The sequence below is a fragment of the Eutrigla gurnardus genome, assembly GCF_963514095.1.
Source record: "Eutrigla gurnardus genome assembly, chromosome: 15".
In the NCBI taxonomy this organism is placed as follows: Eukaryota; Metazoa; Chordata; class Actinopteri; order Perciformes; family Triglidae; genus Eutrigla; species Eutrigla gurnardus.
In genome coordinates, this window is record NC_139938.1 from 9,011,025 (window position 1) to 9,027,612 (window position 16,588).

A 16,588-nucleotide genomic window follows, 5' to 3' on the forward strand; every position below is an offset into this window, starting at 1 on the left:
GAAGCTCCCCCCGAGAAGAATGTCCAGCCTCCCCCTCCTCGTCGCCCTTCTCCCGCTAATGGAAACTGGAGGAAAAGCAGGGAAATCCCTCCTCCTCCCTTCTTCTCTGGTCTGTTTTTATAATCGAATAAATCTAATTATTATAAAACAGTAGCGTGTCAGAGCAGCCCGTTGAAGCACCAACAGCCCACAAGACTAAACTAGAAGTTGTATCCAGGCAGTAAGTAGGTTGGAAGCACACAGACATAACCCAAATATGAAATAAAATAGTTATTGTTGTATGGTCAGCGTTCAGACAGGCTAACTTTTTATGCTAACTTTTAACGTGTTTTAACGTGACCCTTTGGAGAATAACGTTGACAGAGACAACGTTTATACAGTTCATCGGACTACTTTCGGCTTTGAGGCCCATCTCACAGTGAGGAACAAGACGAAGATGAAAAGAGAATATGTAGGAGTAAAAAGGAGAAATGACAAAGGGGCTTTTGTGAGTTCAAGCCCAGACCGTCGGCCCCTCTGCTGCATTTATGTGTTGTCGGAAATGTCGCAACTTCGAACAACGGCGCACGTGCCGATTGATTGATGTCCAGAACGGTGTAAAGTATGCGGACGCTTGAATCCAGAGGGGTTTAACGGTGGAGTCGGGTGGTTATCACGTTGTCTGCGGAACCTTTTTCTCAACGTCTGGAGTAAAACACACAATAGTGTCACTTTATCAAGTTGTCTTTAGTCAGCAGAGATAAGAAGGAGGAGCACAAGAGTGACAGCCTGCCAAAAGACATCGATTATCGTGCTGTTTCTGAACGCTTTAACAGCGTTATTGTTTCGATCGTGAACAATCAAGTTACATGCCACAATAAATTAAGGTCGACATGAAATGAAAATGGCCTTTTTAACCCTTTTAGATCAAATCCACTGTACTATTCACTGTTTAAACAATATTATGCAGAATACCCCACAAAAATAAATTTCTTTGTATTTTAATATAAAAATTCCCAAATTATTTTATTCCTAGGAAATCAAATATAATATAATAATGTATTCTTACATCAGCTAGTACCAACCACTTCGCACTTGATTTATTATCTCAGTAAACATTGTAAACATGAGTTGATGGTCTAAATGTCTCATTTATAATTAAATAGATGATGAAGCAGGGTATGCTTGGAAAAATTCCAAGATGGCGACAGCCAAAATGCTGAACTTGGGACTTCAAAACTGTAGTCCACAAACCAGTAGTTGACATAATAATAACCACATCCACTCCTTATTGTACCAACTAGTTTGTACCAATAATATCATGACATCCATCCATCAATCAATGTAGGCTACATATTTTAGGGACACAGAGCCGAAGAAGATTGTGAGCAAATCTTTTCAACCATCAAATCAAACTCCTCCCATTATTATGTTGCGCCTGTCGGCCCTGTTTCACTGGGAAATATGTCACTATAGAGAAGATAGATACTCGATTGAGAGCTTGTCGACATGAAATTAAACATTTAATTTCCAAGGCTTTTAGATCAGTCATTCCCAAAGGTCAGGACCCAAAGACAAGGCAAGACATTTTATTAGGGTAGCCAAATACATTTGCAGAATACCTTCCATAGTCTTTAACTTTGTTAAAGTCTGCATTACACCTTCGAGCCACACGAGGGAGCCTGAATGTTCCATCCATCCATGCTCACAAGGGGAGTACATGCAAACTGCACCCGACCCGGGGATTGGTACCCAGGACCCTCTTGCTGTGAGGCGACAGTGGTACCCACTACACCACCGTGCAGCCCAGACTGAATGTTATTGAATGTTATATAACATTGAATCTAATACGAAAGGCCAGCGTACCTTCTGTTTGTTCCACTGATAAGAGGGAACATACAGGAACCCATTACATCTACCTAAATGCATTTATTTAGTCATTTATGAAAATATTTAACATGTGTATATGATTTCAATAACACACATTTAATAAAGTTGTGATTTATAAAACGTAAATCTCTTTAAAATGGCTGGTTTACCTGTTTAAGATAATATAAGGTGATGCAGAAATGTCAGTAGATGGATCACGATGGTCAGGAAGGTTAATTTACACACAAATGTGCTCTTCTCTCCATCTATGAATGAGGCCTATTGTGAACTGGGTCATGATGGTTTTGCAATCGTAAAAAGTGGGTCCCCAGAAGCAAAGTCTGAGAAACACTGTTTCAGATCACATCCACTGTCATATTATGCATCTGTATAACAATACAGGCCAAAAAAATATCTATTTCGTAGACATTAGCTTTCATAAACTAGTACCAACCAATTTCAACCAATACTATCATCCATCCATTAATTAATCTGAACCTTTTAATGTCAAGGAGGTGTGTGTTTGTGTGTATGTATGTGTGTGTGTGTGTGTGTGTGTGTGTGTGGAGCCACTGTCCTCTGTAGCTCCATATCAGGCTACATTCTAAGCCCGCCCATTTTTTAGCAGTCCAATCAAATGTGAAGGAATTGCTTTAAACCCCTCACACACACACACACACACACACACACACACACACACACACACACACACACACACACACACACACACACACACACACACACACACTTTAAGGACATTCCTGCTGTGAGTTTTCTTGTTCTGCCATTAAGTCTTTTCCTATGTTTTAACAACTCACTGGAGTAAACCTTCCAATCCGCTTAAAGCTACTCTACTTTGAAATGCTATTGCGTCTGCATACTTTCAGCTATAGAGTTCATATGGACTTTGAATGGGTTCAATGAGTTGAACCATTAAATGAGTAGAGATGTCTCCTCTGTATGTTAACAGGAAACTGGGGATGGACCTCTTTTTTTAAAATGAAAGCTCCATAAGTTAACTGTATCTTAACTGGCAACCCAGGATGAGGTTTTTTTCTCACCAAAATAAAAGCCACTACTGCTACTAATACTGTTGCTACTGCTATTATGGCTATCACTAGTCCTGCTGTTACTTAAAGTGTATTTATATAGCAAACAGAAACTTCTTCAGTCTTGATTTAAAGACGCGTATTTCTCTGGGAGTTTGTTCCAGATAAATGGGGCATTCAAATTCGACAGTAAGCAGACTTGAACCAGACCACCTGACAGGTCTGGATGGTTCGTAATGCAGCAGAAGATCGGGGATGTATTTTGGCCCTAAATCATTCAGTGCTTTCTGAACTAACAGTAGTAATTCTTAGACTGAAAGGAATCCAGTGTAATGACCTCAGGTTTGATCCACTTTCTTGGTCTTAGTAAGGACTTGATTTGCAGCATTCTAAATTTGCTGCAGCTGACTAATAATTTTTTAGTGTGACCTGTGAAGACACCCTTACAATAGTCAAGTCTACAGTAATATTGTTTTTCATAATCTGAGCCAGTGGAATTTAATTTTTAAACAGGAGAAACAGGACCCCAGAATGGAGCCTTAGGGGACTTCAAAAGTCAGATGTGGGATTACCTATTGACACAAAGTAGTCACTGTCCTCTAAGTAGGATTTAAACCAGTTCAGTACTGGACCAGAAAGTCCCATCCAGTTTTCCAGTCAGTCTAGAAATATGTTGTGGTCAAATGTGGAGAATGCAGCACTGAGATTTAATAGTACTAAGATTGAAATTCTGCCACTGCCTGTTTTTAGTTGATGTCATTGGAGACCTTAACAAGAGCCGTCTCAGTGTGGTGGATAACCTGATTTGAAGACATCAAAACTGTTGTTTAGTGCCAATAAGTTGTTTGGCTGTTGAAAAAACTAGTCACTAGTGATGTGTCTAAATTCGTCTTTCATCGATTGGCTTGATGACTTCAGTTTTTTGGGCCTGTGGGGAGAAACGTGTTTGTAAAAGATCAGAGGCTATGCAATTTGAAACATTTTTGAATAAGCCTGTTGGTAGACTATCAAGACAACGGGAGTTGAGGTTCAGATGTTGTCTGCCAGATTTTTATAGGTGATGAGATAAAATTGTGTTAAGGTATTTGATTTTAGTTGAACACTGGAACAACACATGTCCTGTGCCTTAAGTGGAGGCACTGACTGCTTATCTGATTTCCTGAATTTTGTCAGTAAAGGAGAAAAAATTCATTCTAGGCTCTGGATAAAAGTTCAGAGGCTACTGACACAGGAGGTATTGTTATTTTGTTGACAGTAGCAAAGGCTCATGCATTATTATTGTATTTGTTGATGACATCAGACATCGGAGATGAAGGACCATCTTGAGTTTTTCAGTTCCGAATTCTGAATGCAATATCTCTTATTAGATTTCAAAATTAACATGGATATTTGTTTTCCAATACTCCCTCTTTTCTATTCTAACCAGTGTAGCATTTCTCCGCGGAGCTCCATGGTCACAAAATAACCACTTCTCATGAACACTGTTCTGCAACGTTGCAGTAATGTTATAGAATGACATAAAAATAAACAAACAAAATATTAAACATAGACTTTAGAGTATACCAGGGGTTAAGAACTAAATCAAACTATAAAAATGTATTAGCAAGGCTTTGGGATTTGAAGAAGGTTGAATAGTTTGCATGTTTTGTTGCATTTTCATTTATAAAAGCTTTTCAAAAAATGTACTTTTGTGGATGTGAAATGTATAAAAATCTTCATATTATAGTATTGTTTACTTTCGGAGCTGCAGACATAATAAAAGTCAAACAGCACATCTTTGTATGGTAATAAAAAAACAATAATGATGTTGGTGTCACATGCTTTCCAATATATGTATATATATATATATATATATATATATATATATATGGAAATATATAGAAATAACACACTTTAAAGTAATTGTAGTACACTTTCGATAAATATAATATAGGAAAACATACTTTAAGTGAAAGTTATGTGTTATAACTAAAGTGTCAACTTTGTTGTTAAATATATTTTAGTATATTGTTTCAATATATGCTCAAAATTATTATTGTATCAATGCATTGGAAGCATATTTTCAAAAATAATTAGTTAATTGGAATAAGCCAGAAGTATAACTGAGCATTCTATTACCTAAACAAGATTACTTAAATGGCATATTGCTTATATAAGCAATAACACACATTACATGTACATGTAACACAAGACTGAAAAATGAATCAGCTCCCTCATGTCCAGAGCTACACCACTGTCAAATGCTAAATGCATTCCTTACACAACCAGGAAAGATTCAGCACTTGACATGACTGTCTGTGTCTCACTCCACTATGAAATAAGAAGGTTGTTGTCGGCTAATCTAATTTATTTACTAAGTGTGCAGAACATGGGCTGAGCTACATTTACATTACTTCCTGAATCTCTGCCAGTTCTGTCAAACCGCAGATACACAACATAACTGTAGAAGTAAAGATGCACACACAATACAAACATCCTGGACACAGCAACCACTTGTTGTGAAGTAAATGCAGTGGAATGGATTGGGAGAGTGAGACATCTGGTGGCTCAACACTGACACTGTTACAGTAACACCAGCATTCAGCAACGTTTTGCTTGTTGTTCGTCTACATCTCTAGCGACACACTGCGATTATCAGCCGCTATCAGAGACAGAACACATAACATTTTACTCATATTTCCAAGCTTCGTATTGACTGTGTGGTGTCTTCTGTATATGTATGATATACTGCTGTAGAAATAACATGTGACCAGTAGTACCACAGTTTGCTGTATTCCTGGTTTTTCATCATTTGAGTTCAACCTACGACTAGTTAACATCGAGTGTTGGGTGTCTCCATCAGTTACTTCCGTATTGTTTGTTCATTCTGCTGTCTGTGTTACTCTTTTTTATATCCTTTCTGCTCCACACATGGACTTTTGGCCCAGTGGACAACCTGAGATCCAGCTGTCCCATTAAGACATGGACAACCTAAGATCCAGCTGTCCCATTAAGACATGGACAACCTGAGATCCAGCTGTCCCATTAAGACATGGACAACCTGAGATCCAGCTGTCCCATTAAGACATGGACAACCTGAGATCCAGCTGTCCCCACTAAGACAACCTGCGGTCCAGCCGTCCCCACTAAGACAGGGACAACCTGAGGTGCGGCTGTCCGCACTAAGACATGCACACCCTGAGGTCCAGCTGTCCCACAAAAACATGGACAACCTTAGATCCAGCTGTCCCCACTAAGACATGGACAACCTGAGGTCCGGCTGTCCCCACTAAGACATGGACAACCTGAGAATTGGCTACTAGTTAGTAGCTACTAGAACTACTAGGACTGTTGTTGCTAGTACTAATGTTGCTACTTCTACTACAATTATACTGTTACTACTACTACTGCGTCTGGTACTACTAATGCTGCTACTGCTCCTAATACTGTTGCTAGTGCTAATGTTGCTCCTACTGTTGCTGCTGTTGCTACTGCTAATCGTGCTTCTAGTACTACAATTACGACTACTACCACTACTGCTTCCGCTACTACTAATGCTAGGAATGTTGCTACTACTACTACCACTACTACTGCTACTAATGTTGAACCTTGCTGCTTCCTCTATTGTGTCAATGCTGATTCAGCAGCACTCAAAGTATTGAGATCCAAATCTTTATGGGTGTGAATTATGAAGCATCAAACTTTACGTTCTACATCTTTCATACACTCACACTGCTTTTCAATATTGAATTCCCATTCAAACGTTTTAAGCTAGCGATGCAGTGTAGCATCAGCATTTCAATGTTTCAACAGCATTCACACCACAATTTCTTCAGTCATTGCATTCTCTAGTTAGTACAATTGCAGTGTCTTTCAACATTGAGGTAAATTGTAGATTGTGAAAGGTATTTTGAGAATGATTTAAAACAAATCAACACATTAAAAAAGGTAAAAGGAAAAACTGAGGCAGGCTTTAGTTTGAAAAAAAAACTCCATCAAACAGTGCTTAAACATTTCTATTGATATATTTCTGTTTTGCCCATGTCAACTATTCTCTTTCAACAAGGAGAATAGTTGACATGTGCAACTTTTGAAGTATTCTCTTTCAAAAAGGAGAAAACAATGGCAACCCAAACAATCAATTATACAGAATAAAAAGCAGATTACAGACTGGGATGCACTGCTATTAAACGTATTATTGAAAATACTATTAGCAATCAATCATTAATAGTTTATATTTTCTAAATGTCTTTCTGAAATTGTGTCTTTGTCCTTCACCACCAAAATATTTATTGTATTTATACATAATGTGTTATTCACATTTTATCCACACATTTTTGTTTCTCATTCCAGATAAGTAGCAAAAATAATTTTAATAACTGCGTAAATGATTTATTAACTTTAATAAGGCATTGCTTTTGCTTTAGATCTGATACCTAAAAAAGCATGGTGAACTGGCAAAAAGGACAAGGTGCAACAGTGTGTATTAATCCAAACAAAGCAACAACGCAGTATATAAACACACACACACACACACACACACACACACACACACACACACACACACACACACACCATCCATATATATGTATATATATATATGTGTATATATATATATATATATATATATATATATATATATATATATATATATATATATATATATATATATATATATATATATATATATATGTAGCCTATATATATATATATATATATATATATATACACAATTATTCCTCCCAGCATTTTATCTGGGAGGGGTCCATCAAATACACAGCCAACATTAACAACATTAGGACGGAAGACACAATATCAATAGATGTGTTCATGAAAGGGAGCAGATTTATTTTTTGAGGTTGTGTTTCAGAGTCATTGGACTTTATGTGGCGCACATTTATAATAAATCAGATATAATTAAATCTGCAATAAAATCTCTAGAAGCAAATATATGTTTACAAGCTAATACATCACAGATCAGCGCGCACGCACACACACACACACACACACACCTTCATGCACACATTCAAATATGACTGAGGTAAAAAAAAAAAAAAGGGGGGGGGGGGGGGGGAAACAAAACATCTGCATCAAACATTAGGCCACACACCAGATTTATGATATGCGTTTATATGAGTACCTCACTAAATTATAACAAATGGTAGATAATTCTTATCAGAAGTGCAATGAGTAAAATTACTTCATTCAATGTATTAAAAACTTTGATATTTATATGACATGGAAGTTAAATGTAAATGTAATGCCCTAAAATAAAGTAAACTACAGTAAGTATTGACTGTGTGTTTATTGAAACTCTGTGTTCTGAGGAGATATGTAAAATGTGACCAATTAAGAAAATCACAGTCTCTTTGCACACTGGAACTTGGTGAAAACTGCTAAACCATTTGTAAAATAGGGCAATAACCGCTGAAAACTTGTGGGAATTAAATTTTCACATTTTCTTCTGTCAAAGAAAGAAGCAAAAGTGTTATGAGCCTGTAAATGCTGTAAATCAACAGATCAGATAGTGATGACTTATTTTCTCTGTTTCTCTGTAAACTTCTGTTTGTCTGACTGTCTTGAGGGGAAAATATAATAATGATTTTCAACTTTAAACCACACAGTTCAAACTAAACCCACACTCTCTCTCCTACTCTCTTAGGTCCACATGTTACCATAGAAATAGAACAGTTTTCAGTGGCCATGTGACTAGTAGAAAAAATGGTAGCTGGAGTTTGTTGTTATGGTGACAACACACATCAGTGGGGCCATAAAGTGTTGTCAAAGCTCACCAGGAAGAGAGAGGACGCAGCTCTGGAGACAGATGTCTGACTAGTTATCTAGATAGCTAGGTATATATTTAACTAGATATAGACAGCTAGCTAGCTAGTTAGATAGCTAGTTAACTAGATACAGTATATAGTAAGTTAGTTAGCTAGGTATGTTGACCTTCTCCAAATTGACAGGGAGTGTGGCAGAGGAACCATTAGGGTGTGTTCACAACAAACGTTTTCCATTACAGCTTTTCTGCATCCCTGTTCAGGGACAGAGCTGAGGAAAGAGGAAGGACATGGGGTACAGAAAGGGGTCCAGAAGAGGGTCCCTTTGTTCTGTGTCTGGCGAGGGGGCAAACAGCGGAGAAGGTGGTGATGTTTCATCATCTGTGTTGTGTACAGAGCCCACCAACGCTGTGGTGCTGTGCGTCTTAGTGCTTCCCATGTCCTTTTCAATGTCTTTCTCACCTCCAGTGCTGCTGCTACTGAGAGCATTCAGGTGATTTACGTCCAAGTCAGGGTAGCAGCCTGTCTCCGTCATGGCCAGGAGGAGCTCATCCAGGCTTTCTGAACCTTTGTTGCAGCCGTTCTGGTTGGCCTGGGCGACCTGGCACAGGAAGTCGGTGTGCTGACGGAGCTGGGCGATCTCTCTTTCAGTGGTGGCATTCTGCTTCAGCAGTTCCTTAGTGCGCAGTGTGATGGCCAGCAGGCCCGACTGATTAAGGACCTCGGTCGTGTTCAGGAAACGTTGATGATGTGTGGACAAGCTGTCCAGGCAATGTGGGCTGTGAGCCGCCGAGAAGGAGGGGGATGAAGAGGGAAGAGAGGAAGAAGGTGGTGAGGGTATCTGGGAGCTGGAGACGGAGGGTGAGCCGACACTGTCAGAGCCTTTTTGACAGTGGTGGGACTTGTGTTGGGTGGTGGAGGGGGCGTGGCTGGGGAAGGAGATGGAGGGGGCGCCCACGCTGTCAGAGCCTTGTTGGCGGTGGTGGGACTTGTGTTGGGTGGTGGTGGTGGCGTGGCTGGGGAAGGAGATGGAGGGGGCGCCCACGCTGTCAGAGCCTTGTTGGCGGTGGTGGGACTTGTGGTGGGACTTGTGTTGGGTGGTGGAGGGGGCGTGGCTGGGTAAGGAGATGGAGGGGGCGCCCACGTTGTCAGAGCCTTGTTGGCGGTGGTGGGACTTGTGTTGGGTGGTGGAGGGGGCGTGGCTGGGGAAGGAGATGGAGGGGGCGCCCACGCTGTCAGAGCCTTGTTGGCGGTGGTGGGACTTGTGTTGGTTGGTAGAAGGGCCGTGGCTGGGGAAGGAGATGGAGGGGGCGCCCACGCTGTCAGAGCCTTGTTGGCGGTGGTGGGACTTGTGTTGGGTGGTGGTGGTGGCGTGGCTGGGGAAGGAGATGGAGGATGAGCCCACGCTGTCAGAGCTTTGTTGGCGGTGGTGGGACTTGTGTTGGTTGGTGGAGGAGGCGTGGCTGGGGAAGGAGATGGAGGATGAGCCTATGCTGTCAGAGCCTTGCTGGTGGTGGTGGGACTTGTGTTGGGTGGTAGAAGGGGCGTGGCTGGGGAAGGAGATGGAGGGGGCGCCCACGCTGTCAGAGCCTTGTTGGTGGTGGTGGGACTTGTGTTGGGTGGTGGTGGTGGCGTGGCTGGGGAAGGAGATGGAGGGGGCGCCCACGCTGTCAGAGCCTTGTTGGCGGTGGTGGGACTTGTGTTCGGTGGTGGTGGTGGCGTGGCTGGGGAAGGAGCTGGGCCCTCCTCTGCCTTTAGACTGGAGGTGGGAATGTACTCGACCCTCTTTGTAATGCTGTTGTCGTGGCTTCAGGAGGTGGCTGTAGGAAGCCACTGCCTCCCTCTTCTCCTCCTCGATGCACACTCTCTTGCTCTGGCTCTGGCCTTCACTCTCCTTCACTTCCCCCACCCATGTGGCAGACTTGGCCTCGAGGCTCTCCTTCCTGGGGTGGGGGGCGATGCGAGGGTAAGAGTTAAGGATGGGCAAATATGAGTTCTTGCTACTGTGGCTGCCTCCTTTCTCAACTGGACCTGAAGGAGTCTGGGTAGAGGAGGGAGGGGTGGGCATCGTTGGCTGTTGGATCAATAAGAGCTGGGTGGCTGCTTTGGCATTGGCAAGGCTGTGCCAACCGCCACCCCAAGACAGAAGCTGCTCCGGTCCAGACTGTGCCACAAGGAGGTTGGGAGAAGGGTTTGATGTGAGCAGAAGTTAAGAGAGTAAAGAAGAGAGCAAAAGAGAGGATAATAGATAAGAAGAAGGACCATACAACAGGAGTAGAACTGACATTGGACTGTTTTCAGTGGTACAAAAGAAAATAATCGTTACTATTGTGACAGCACATGTCCAGTAGGGCCGTAAAGTATTGTCACAGCTCACCAGGAAAACAGAGGATACAGCTCTGGAGACAGATGTCTGACTAGTTAGCTAGGTAGCTTGATATCTAATGAAAATACATGTATGCTAAAACTCCTTTTATAAATCTGATATCTGCCTCATATAAGCCCTTAACATGCACACATTCAACCATCAATGGTTGATGCAAATCACCTCACGAATGTTGAAGCTTAGAAATGAGCCGATGATCAATGGTTCTTTATGAGAGGAAGGCCAAGACCCTCCCACTGAGTCCATCCATCAGGAAGCATCGTCTGTTTACAGCGGTCACACTGATGGAGTCCACCAGCCTGGATCAAGTGTTTTCGCGGTGACTTCGGCCACATTATTATTACTAGGGATACCTGCAGTGTTTTCTCTACTTGCACTATTTTCTCTACTTGCAGGTTTTTCTCTACTTGCAGTGTTTTCTCTACTTGCAGCAATTTCACTATGTGCAGCATTTTCTTTACTTGCTGTGTTTTCGTACTTGCAACATTTTCTCTACTTGCAGTGTTTTTCTCCACTCCACATATGTTGCTGTAATCAGCAATCACTTAATTCTTTAAGTCATTTTTAAAGACAAATACCAAATGTTGTCTTCTTCCAGCCTCTTCAATATGAGAGTTTCTCTTATTATACAGTAGTTTTACATGGTTAATTAAATGGTTTTCAGTTTGTCAATTAAAAGATAGGTACTTCTGTCAACAACTAATGAGATTATTATTATTTTTATTCAGTTCTGGCAAGGGGACAGGGAAACAGAAAGGGGTTGTTGAAGGAACGAAGATCTGTGATATGTTGTTATTCTAAGAATCACATTTAATCATTTATTTATTTTTTATTTAGTCTGTCTTTATTTATTTTAACTCTGTAAGCAACGTGGCATCATGACTTTTCTTAAATATACACGCCATTTCCTGTGGCGTGTTATCTGTACGCAATTCGAGCTATGCGCGTGTATGTGTACGTTCTGAGGGAAACGACCTATCACATCCGCGTGTTTGTCAGCGCCCTCTAGCGAAACGACCCATCACATCCGTGTGTATGTAAATGCCCTTTAGGGTTAGGGTTCGGCGTTGATAAACACGCGAAAAGGCGATTGTGCATAGTGATAACACACACATGGCATACGAGTTGGTGTGTCATACATACGCCACTTCATGAGATCAGTCTGCTGTAAGCCTTATTTACTTTATTATCTATTTCCTGTATTCATTTGGGATTTTCCCTTTTAGTTTATTTTTGACTTTTTTGTTTTCAAAATACAATCCTGTATCTTTTATATTATCCGTTTTTGTCAACGCAAATGATACTATAGTGTAACTGTTGATGAGCACTGACGCATTGCACTGCTGAACATTTTATAATAAATATTTAAAGTCCTGGCTGGTGACTGCGTGGGCTTTTCATTCCTTCATACATTGTTTTTGATGCAACACAATCGAATGTCAGTGAGCGTCTCACCGGCTTTACCACCAGGTTTTTGATGACGTAAACAGGCGTCATCTCCTCAAAAGGAGGCATTTGGAGGCCTGTAGCGTTCACATGCTTGTTGTTGTTGTGAGGTTCGCTGAAACTGCTGCGCTGGTCGTCTACGTCAGTGTTTGCAGAGATAGAACCGGCCTCTGGAGGACAGTAAGAAGACAGAGAGGAAACAAACTCACAATTCTTCCACAGAAAGGAAATTTTAACACCTGAGACCTTATCTTAGCTGCATATGTGTTTGTGTCTAACAAACTTTTCTCAAATCAGTTTTCTACTCCTGAGATTCAGCATTGTGATAAATGTTGTTCACGGATATTCAACTACTACTTCTAAAAAACACCTTATTGGTATTTGTAAACATGGAAGAACCCAATGCTTCACCGCTCAGGACCCCATGCCTGGACTAACATCATGATTATCCAGGTCAAAATAATAGGCATGATTCACAATATTATCCTGATGGCACAAATGGCACTAAAACATACATTTTATTAAAAAACAAATAAACAGATAAGACGCGCATCTTTTTTTCAGTTAAATGACAGCGAGCTAATCAATGTTTTCAAATCACTCGATAAGGTATTTACATTTATCCTGATAATGGAAATTCACCATGATCAACTGTTGAATTGTGAGTGTTCTTTATCGAAATCCTATATCATCCCATCCCTAATATATACATGTATATACCACATATACCTCCATATATAAAATCATAATTTATAAAGTATCATAAAAAATTATAACCATTAGGCCTTAAACTTGCATTTTTTCTTCTGTCCATCAGGGGGCGACCCCTCTGGTTGTAAAAAGAAGTCTGATTGCCAGAGTTCATGGTCTCAATCTAGTTTCAAGTACCATTTAGAGTAAAAGAGACAATAAAGATTTCCATAATCCTATGACTAGTGGAGAGGCCTCATTAACACTACTGACGTGCCCCTGAACAAGGCAGTCCAGAGGAGTACTGTTACTTCCCAGTTAAATCAAGATTAAGACCAAATAAATACAGAATTGAATAAATTATCAAGTGTCGAGTCATCCCTTTCAAACCAACATTAGTTTCTCTGACAGTTAAACATGAACCTCTGACATACTGCAGGTATAATTAATCGAGTCTCACCTGAGTATCCAGAGTCCTTCTCTGAGTCCTTCTCCGAGTGGCAGCGCCGCATGTGGTTGATGACGTCCCCCATCCCAGACTGGTCCCTGTGGGTGACCCTCTGGGACGCCCGTAGAGTGGCATTGTTTCTCTTGTCCTTGGTGGTCTTTGAGGTGCTGCGGCCGACCCGCCCCCCAGAGTGTCCCTGTCCCTTTGGCATCCCAGACCTTCAAACATGAAAGCAAAAGAAACACATGTTTAACAATGGATATTCAGGACATGACTATGTTTGTCTGATACTGATGTTTTGCCAGGTTGTGGCAAAGCACAGCATCGTTATAACGTCACAATATTAATACAAGAAATTAACAGTTTAGGACCAAATATCATCTCTGTAGAATCTGTACTAAGTGGACCCACAAAGTTGTATGAATGAATACAGACTAAACGCATAGCGACTAAGTCCCGCCCCATCCTGTGTCAATTTAAGAGATCATTTTGTGGTAGTATCATTTATTTTCGTGTGAAACCGCTCAGTGAGCTACATCTCTCCTCTCACACAATGTATGTCAACACCAGTTAGCTTGTCTTGCTAGCTAGCTAACTCAGCTATGTTCCATTGAGGTTTCAAGCATCTGAAACCCATCAAAACTGGAATCTCCCAGTAGAAAAAAACAGACATGTAATACATTCTGTTATAATAAAAGAATAAAATAACTTTTCACAATGAGCTGAGAAGGTGTTTCATTGTTGATTATAAACTTTAATATCACATACTGTAGTTATTGAATATTGAACATGCGTGTCATTAGCTTAGCTCTGGGCTAAGGTTCAAACTTGCTATGTCTGGGTCACATGATCACTGGTTCAGTTAAACTCGGTATTTATCTGAACCAGCGGATGTGAAGTCGATGGTCAGTAGAGATACTGCAAGTTTAAGGCTCTTCAGAGTTGGCTTCACTTTTCAGACCGGGATGCTGCCGCCTGCCATAGACCTTGAATAGGATAAGCGGTTACAGATAGCGGTCCCTGGCAGACTGGATGACTCAACACTGTTATGTAATAGGCTACAGTGGTGCACAGCACACTATCAGCCTGTAATAAGAAAATACTTCACGGAGCTTAAACAGCAGCATCACATGAACCGATGTCTTTGAGAGACCAGGCCAGGACGGAGACAAGAGTGGTGAAGAGGGAGACATTGCTCATGTGGACGCCATCCCATAACAACACTCACATGCACTCTGTATGTCTATAACAACACTCGCATACACACTCTGTATGTGTGTGACAATTCATATGCGGCTTGTAAATCAGATCAGAATTTGTTGCAGATTAATGTAGATATCATTTGTGCGGGTTTATTATTATTATTATTATTGCATAAAGATGATTAGTTGACCCAAAATGTGACAAAGTTTACAACAAAAAGTGAATCAAACAGAGCAGCTGACTGGGACACATTAATCTGGACTAAAGTTTAGACACTTAAAACTCCAGGTAACAGTCGACTCACCTGTCAGTGGAACCTCGCATCTGAGACGGGAGGGAAACCACTCCCCCAGTCCTCCCAGTAACCCCAAGTGCAGGACTGGAGGAGCTTCCGATGACCTGCAGGTTTTAGTCTTCTAGTCTCTAGTCTACAGAGAAATAAACAAACTCCTCGTTAACCAGATCCATCTAGAGTCCGTTGTCGCCTCTCGGTCTGATCCGTACTGGAAGCGTCCATGCTGCGGGTCCGCGTGGCCACGCCCCCTTCACCGCGCCCCCCCCTCCCCTGCTGTCTAAACCAACGCGTCACCGCTGATGACATAACGGCAGCGGTTAGCCAATCCCGTGCCGAGACACGTGTTTAGGCGATGGCGTCGGACAGTCCACGTGAGGCGTGCTGACGACTGCCTTTTACTGCTGTTGAACGTGAAGGCTGAACCGCAGTAACAGTCATCTCCTCTGCTGCCGAGATAAACACGATGTGTCATTCATGTTTCAATGGTGGTGAGGAACCTAAACAGCAAACAGGATGCGCGTGCCCACAAAGCAATGTGTTTTAAAGGAATCAAAACATAAATGTCCCCGTTTAATTCAATGAACAGAAGAGAATCCTTAATGGCTGCACAACACAACAAATATAAATTGGTCAACAGCGCAAAAACACTACATATGAAATATAATAGAGTTCAAAAATTGCACATATGAAATGTTGATACTGCACAGAATATTGATAATGTTATTGCACATGAACCATTTGTCAATGAATCAATAGTCAAAATGATTTCAGAATCAGTCATTCTTCCTCTTTGATTTGGAAAAGCAACTGAAAATGACCAAATGATGATGATGTATGAAAACTGTGATGGTGTCCTGAAGAGGCCCATCTCTTCATCATGAGCTGATCAGTCAGTATTTTGGGTTCCTTCGCCTCATTTCCAGAGACTGCCTTTGTTAGACTCGGACATGAAGCCGGAGTCGGAGACAACATGTGAGTGTGTGTCTGCTCAGGCTGCACATATGACCCAGTGCAACATGTGAGGTGGGAGGCGGAGGCGTGGCTGCCGGTGGACAGCACATGTTCTCTGCTGGGGGAGAGTGGAGAAACACCTGAGGCTCTGTGTGACTGTCAGAGCTGCTTCTGACAAGAAGCAACCTGCTTATATAATCGCCATTCATTCACCCTGCCAACATGACAGCACCGTCTCTCTCTGGTACTCCATCACCATCGTCGTCACTGTCTGTGTCATCCTGAACACCTACACAACACTTCCGTCTCTCTGCTGTGAAAACCAATAGTTATTAGTTTAGTTTACTTCTTCACTTTGTGTAGGCATCTGTGTGGTATATAAGCAAAACATACTGCTTTCTAATAAAAGACAATAGATGATAGATTTGTTTATTCAATTTATTTATTTCTATTTATGTATTTTTTTCATTTAGATTAAACAAATTATGCTATTTTTTTCTATATTTTTCTAAT

At 41.3% G+C, this 16,588-nt stretch overlaps 1 protein-coding gene across 1 annotated transcript; it reads right to left on the reverse strand.

The window, feature by feature from the left end:
• Positions 1-7,735: 7,735 nt before the first annotated feature.
• Positions 7,736-15,354, reverse strand: LOC311026217 (uncharacterized protein). The gene is made up of 4 exons (XM_084029615.1): positions 15,134-15,354; positions 13,639-13,844; positions 12,498-12,658; positions 7,736-10,820 (listed from the first exon to the last, which is right to left on the reverse strand). The coding sequence occupies exons 1-4, from the start codon at positions 15,151-15,153 to the stop codon at positions 8,916-8,918; spliced, it is 2,292 nt and encodes a 763-aa protein (XP_083885741.1). The 5' UTR covers positions 15,154-15,354; the 3' UTR covers positions 7,736-8,915.
• Between the last annotated feature and the right edge of the window lie 1,234 nt (positions 15,355-16,588).

Coding starts and splice junctions, on each gene's coding strand:
- LOC311026217 (XM_084029615.1), bottom strand. CDS start 15,153: ATGCGAGGTTCCACTGACAG. Junction 13,845..15,133: donor ATGCGAGGTTCCACTGACAG/GTGAGTCGACTG, acceptor TCATGTTTGAAG/GTCTGGGATGCCAAAGGGAC. Junction 12,659..13,638: donor GAAGGACTCTGGATACTCAG/GTGAGACTCGAT, acceptor ACTGTCCTCCAG/AGGCCGGTTCTATCTCTGCA.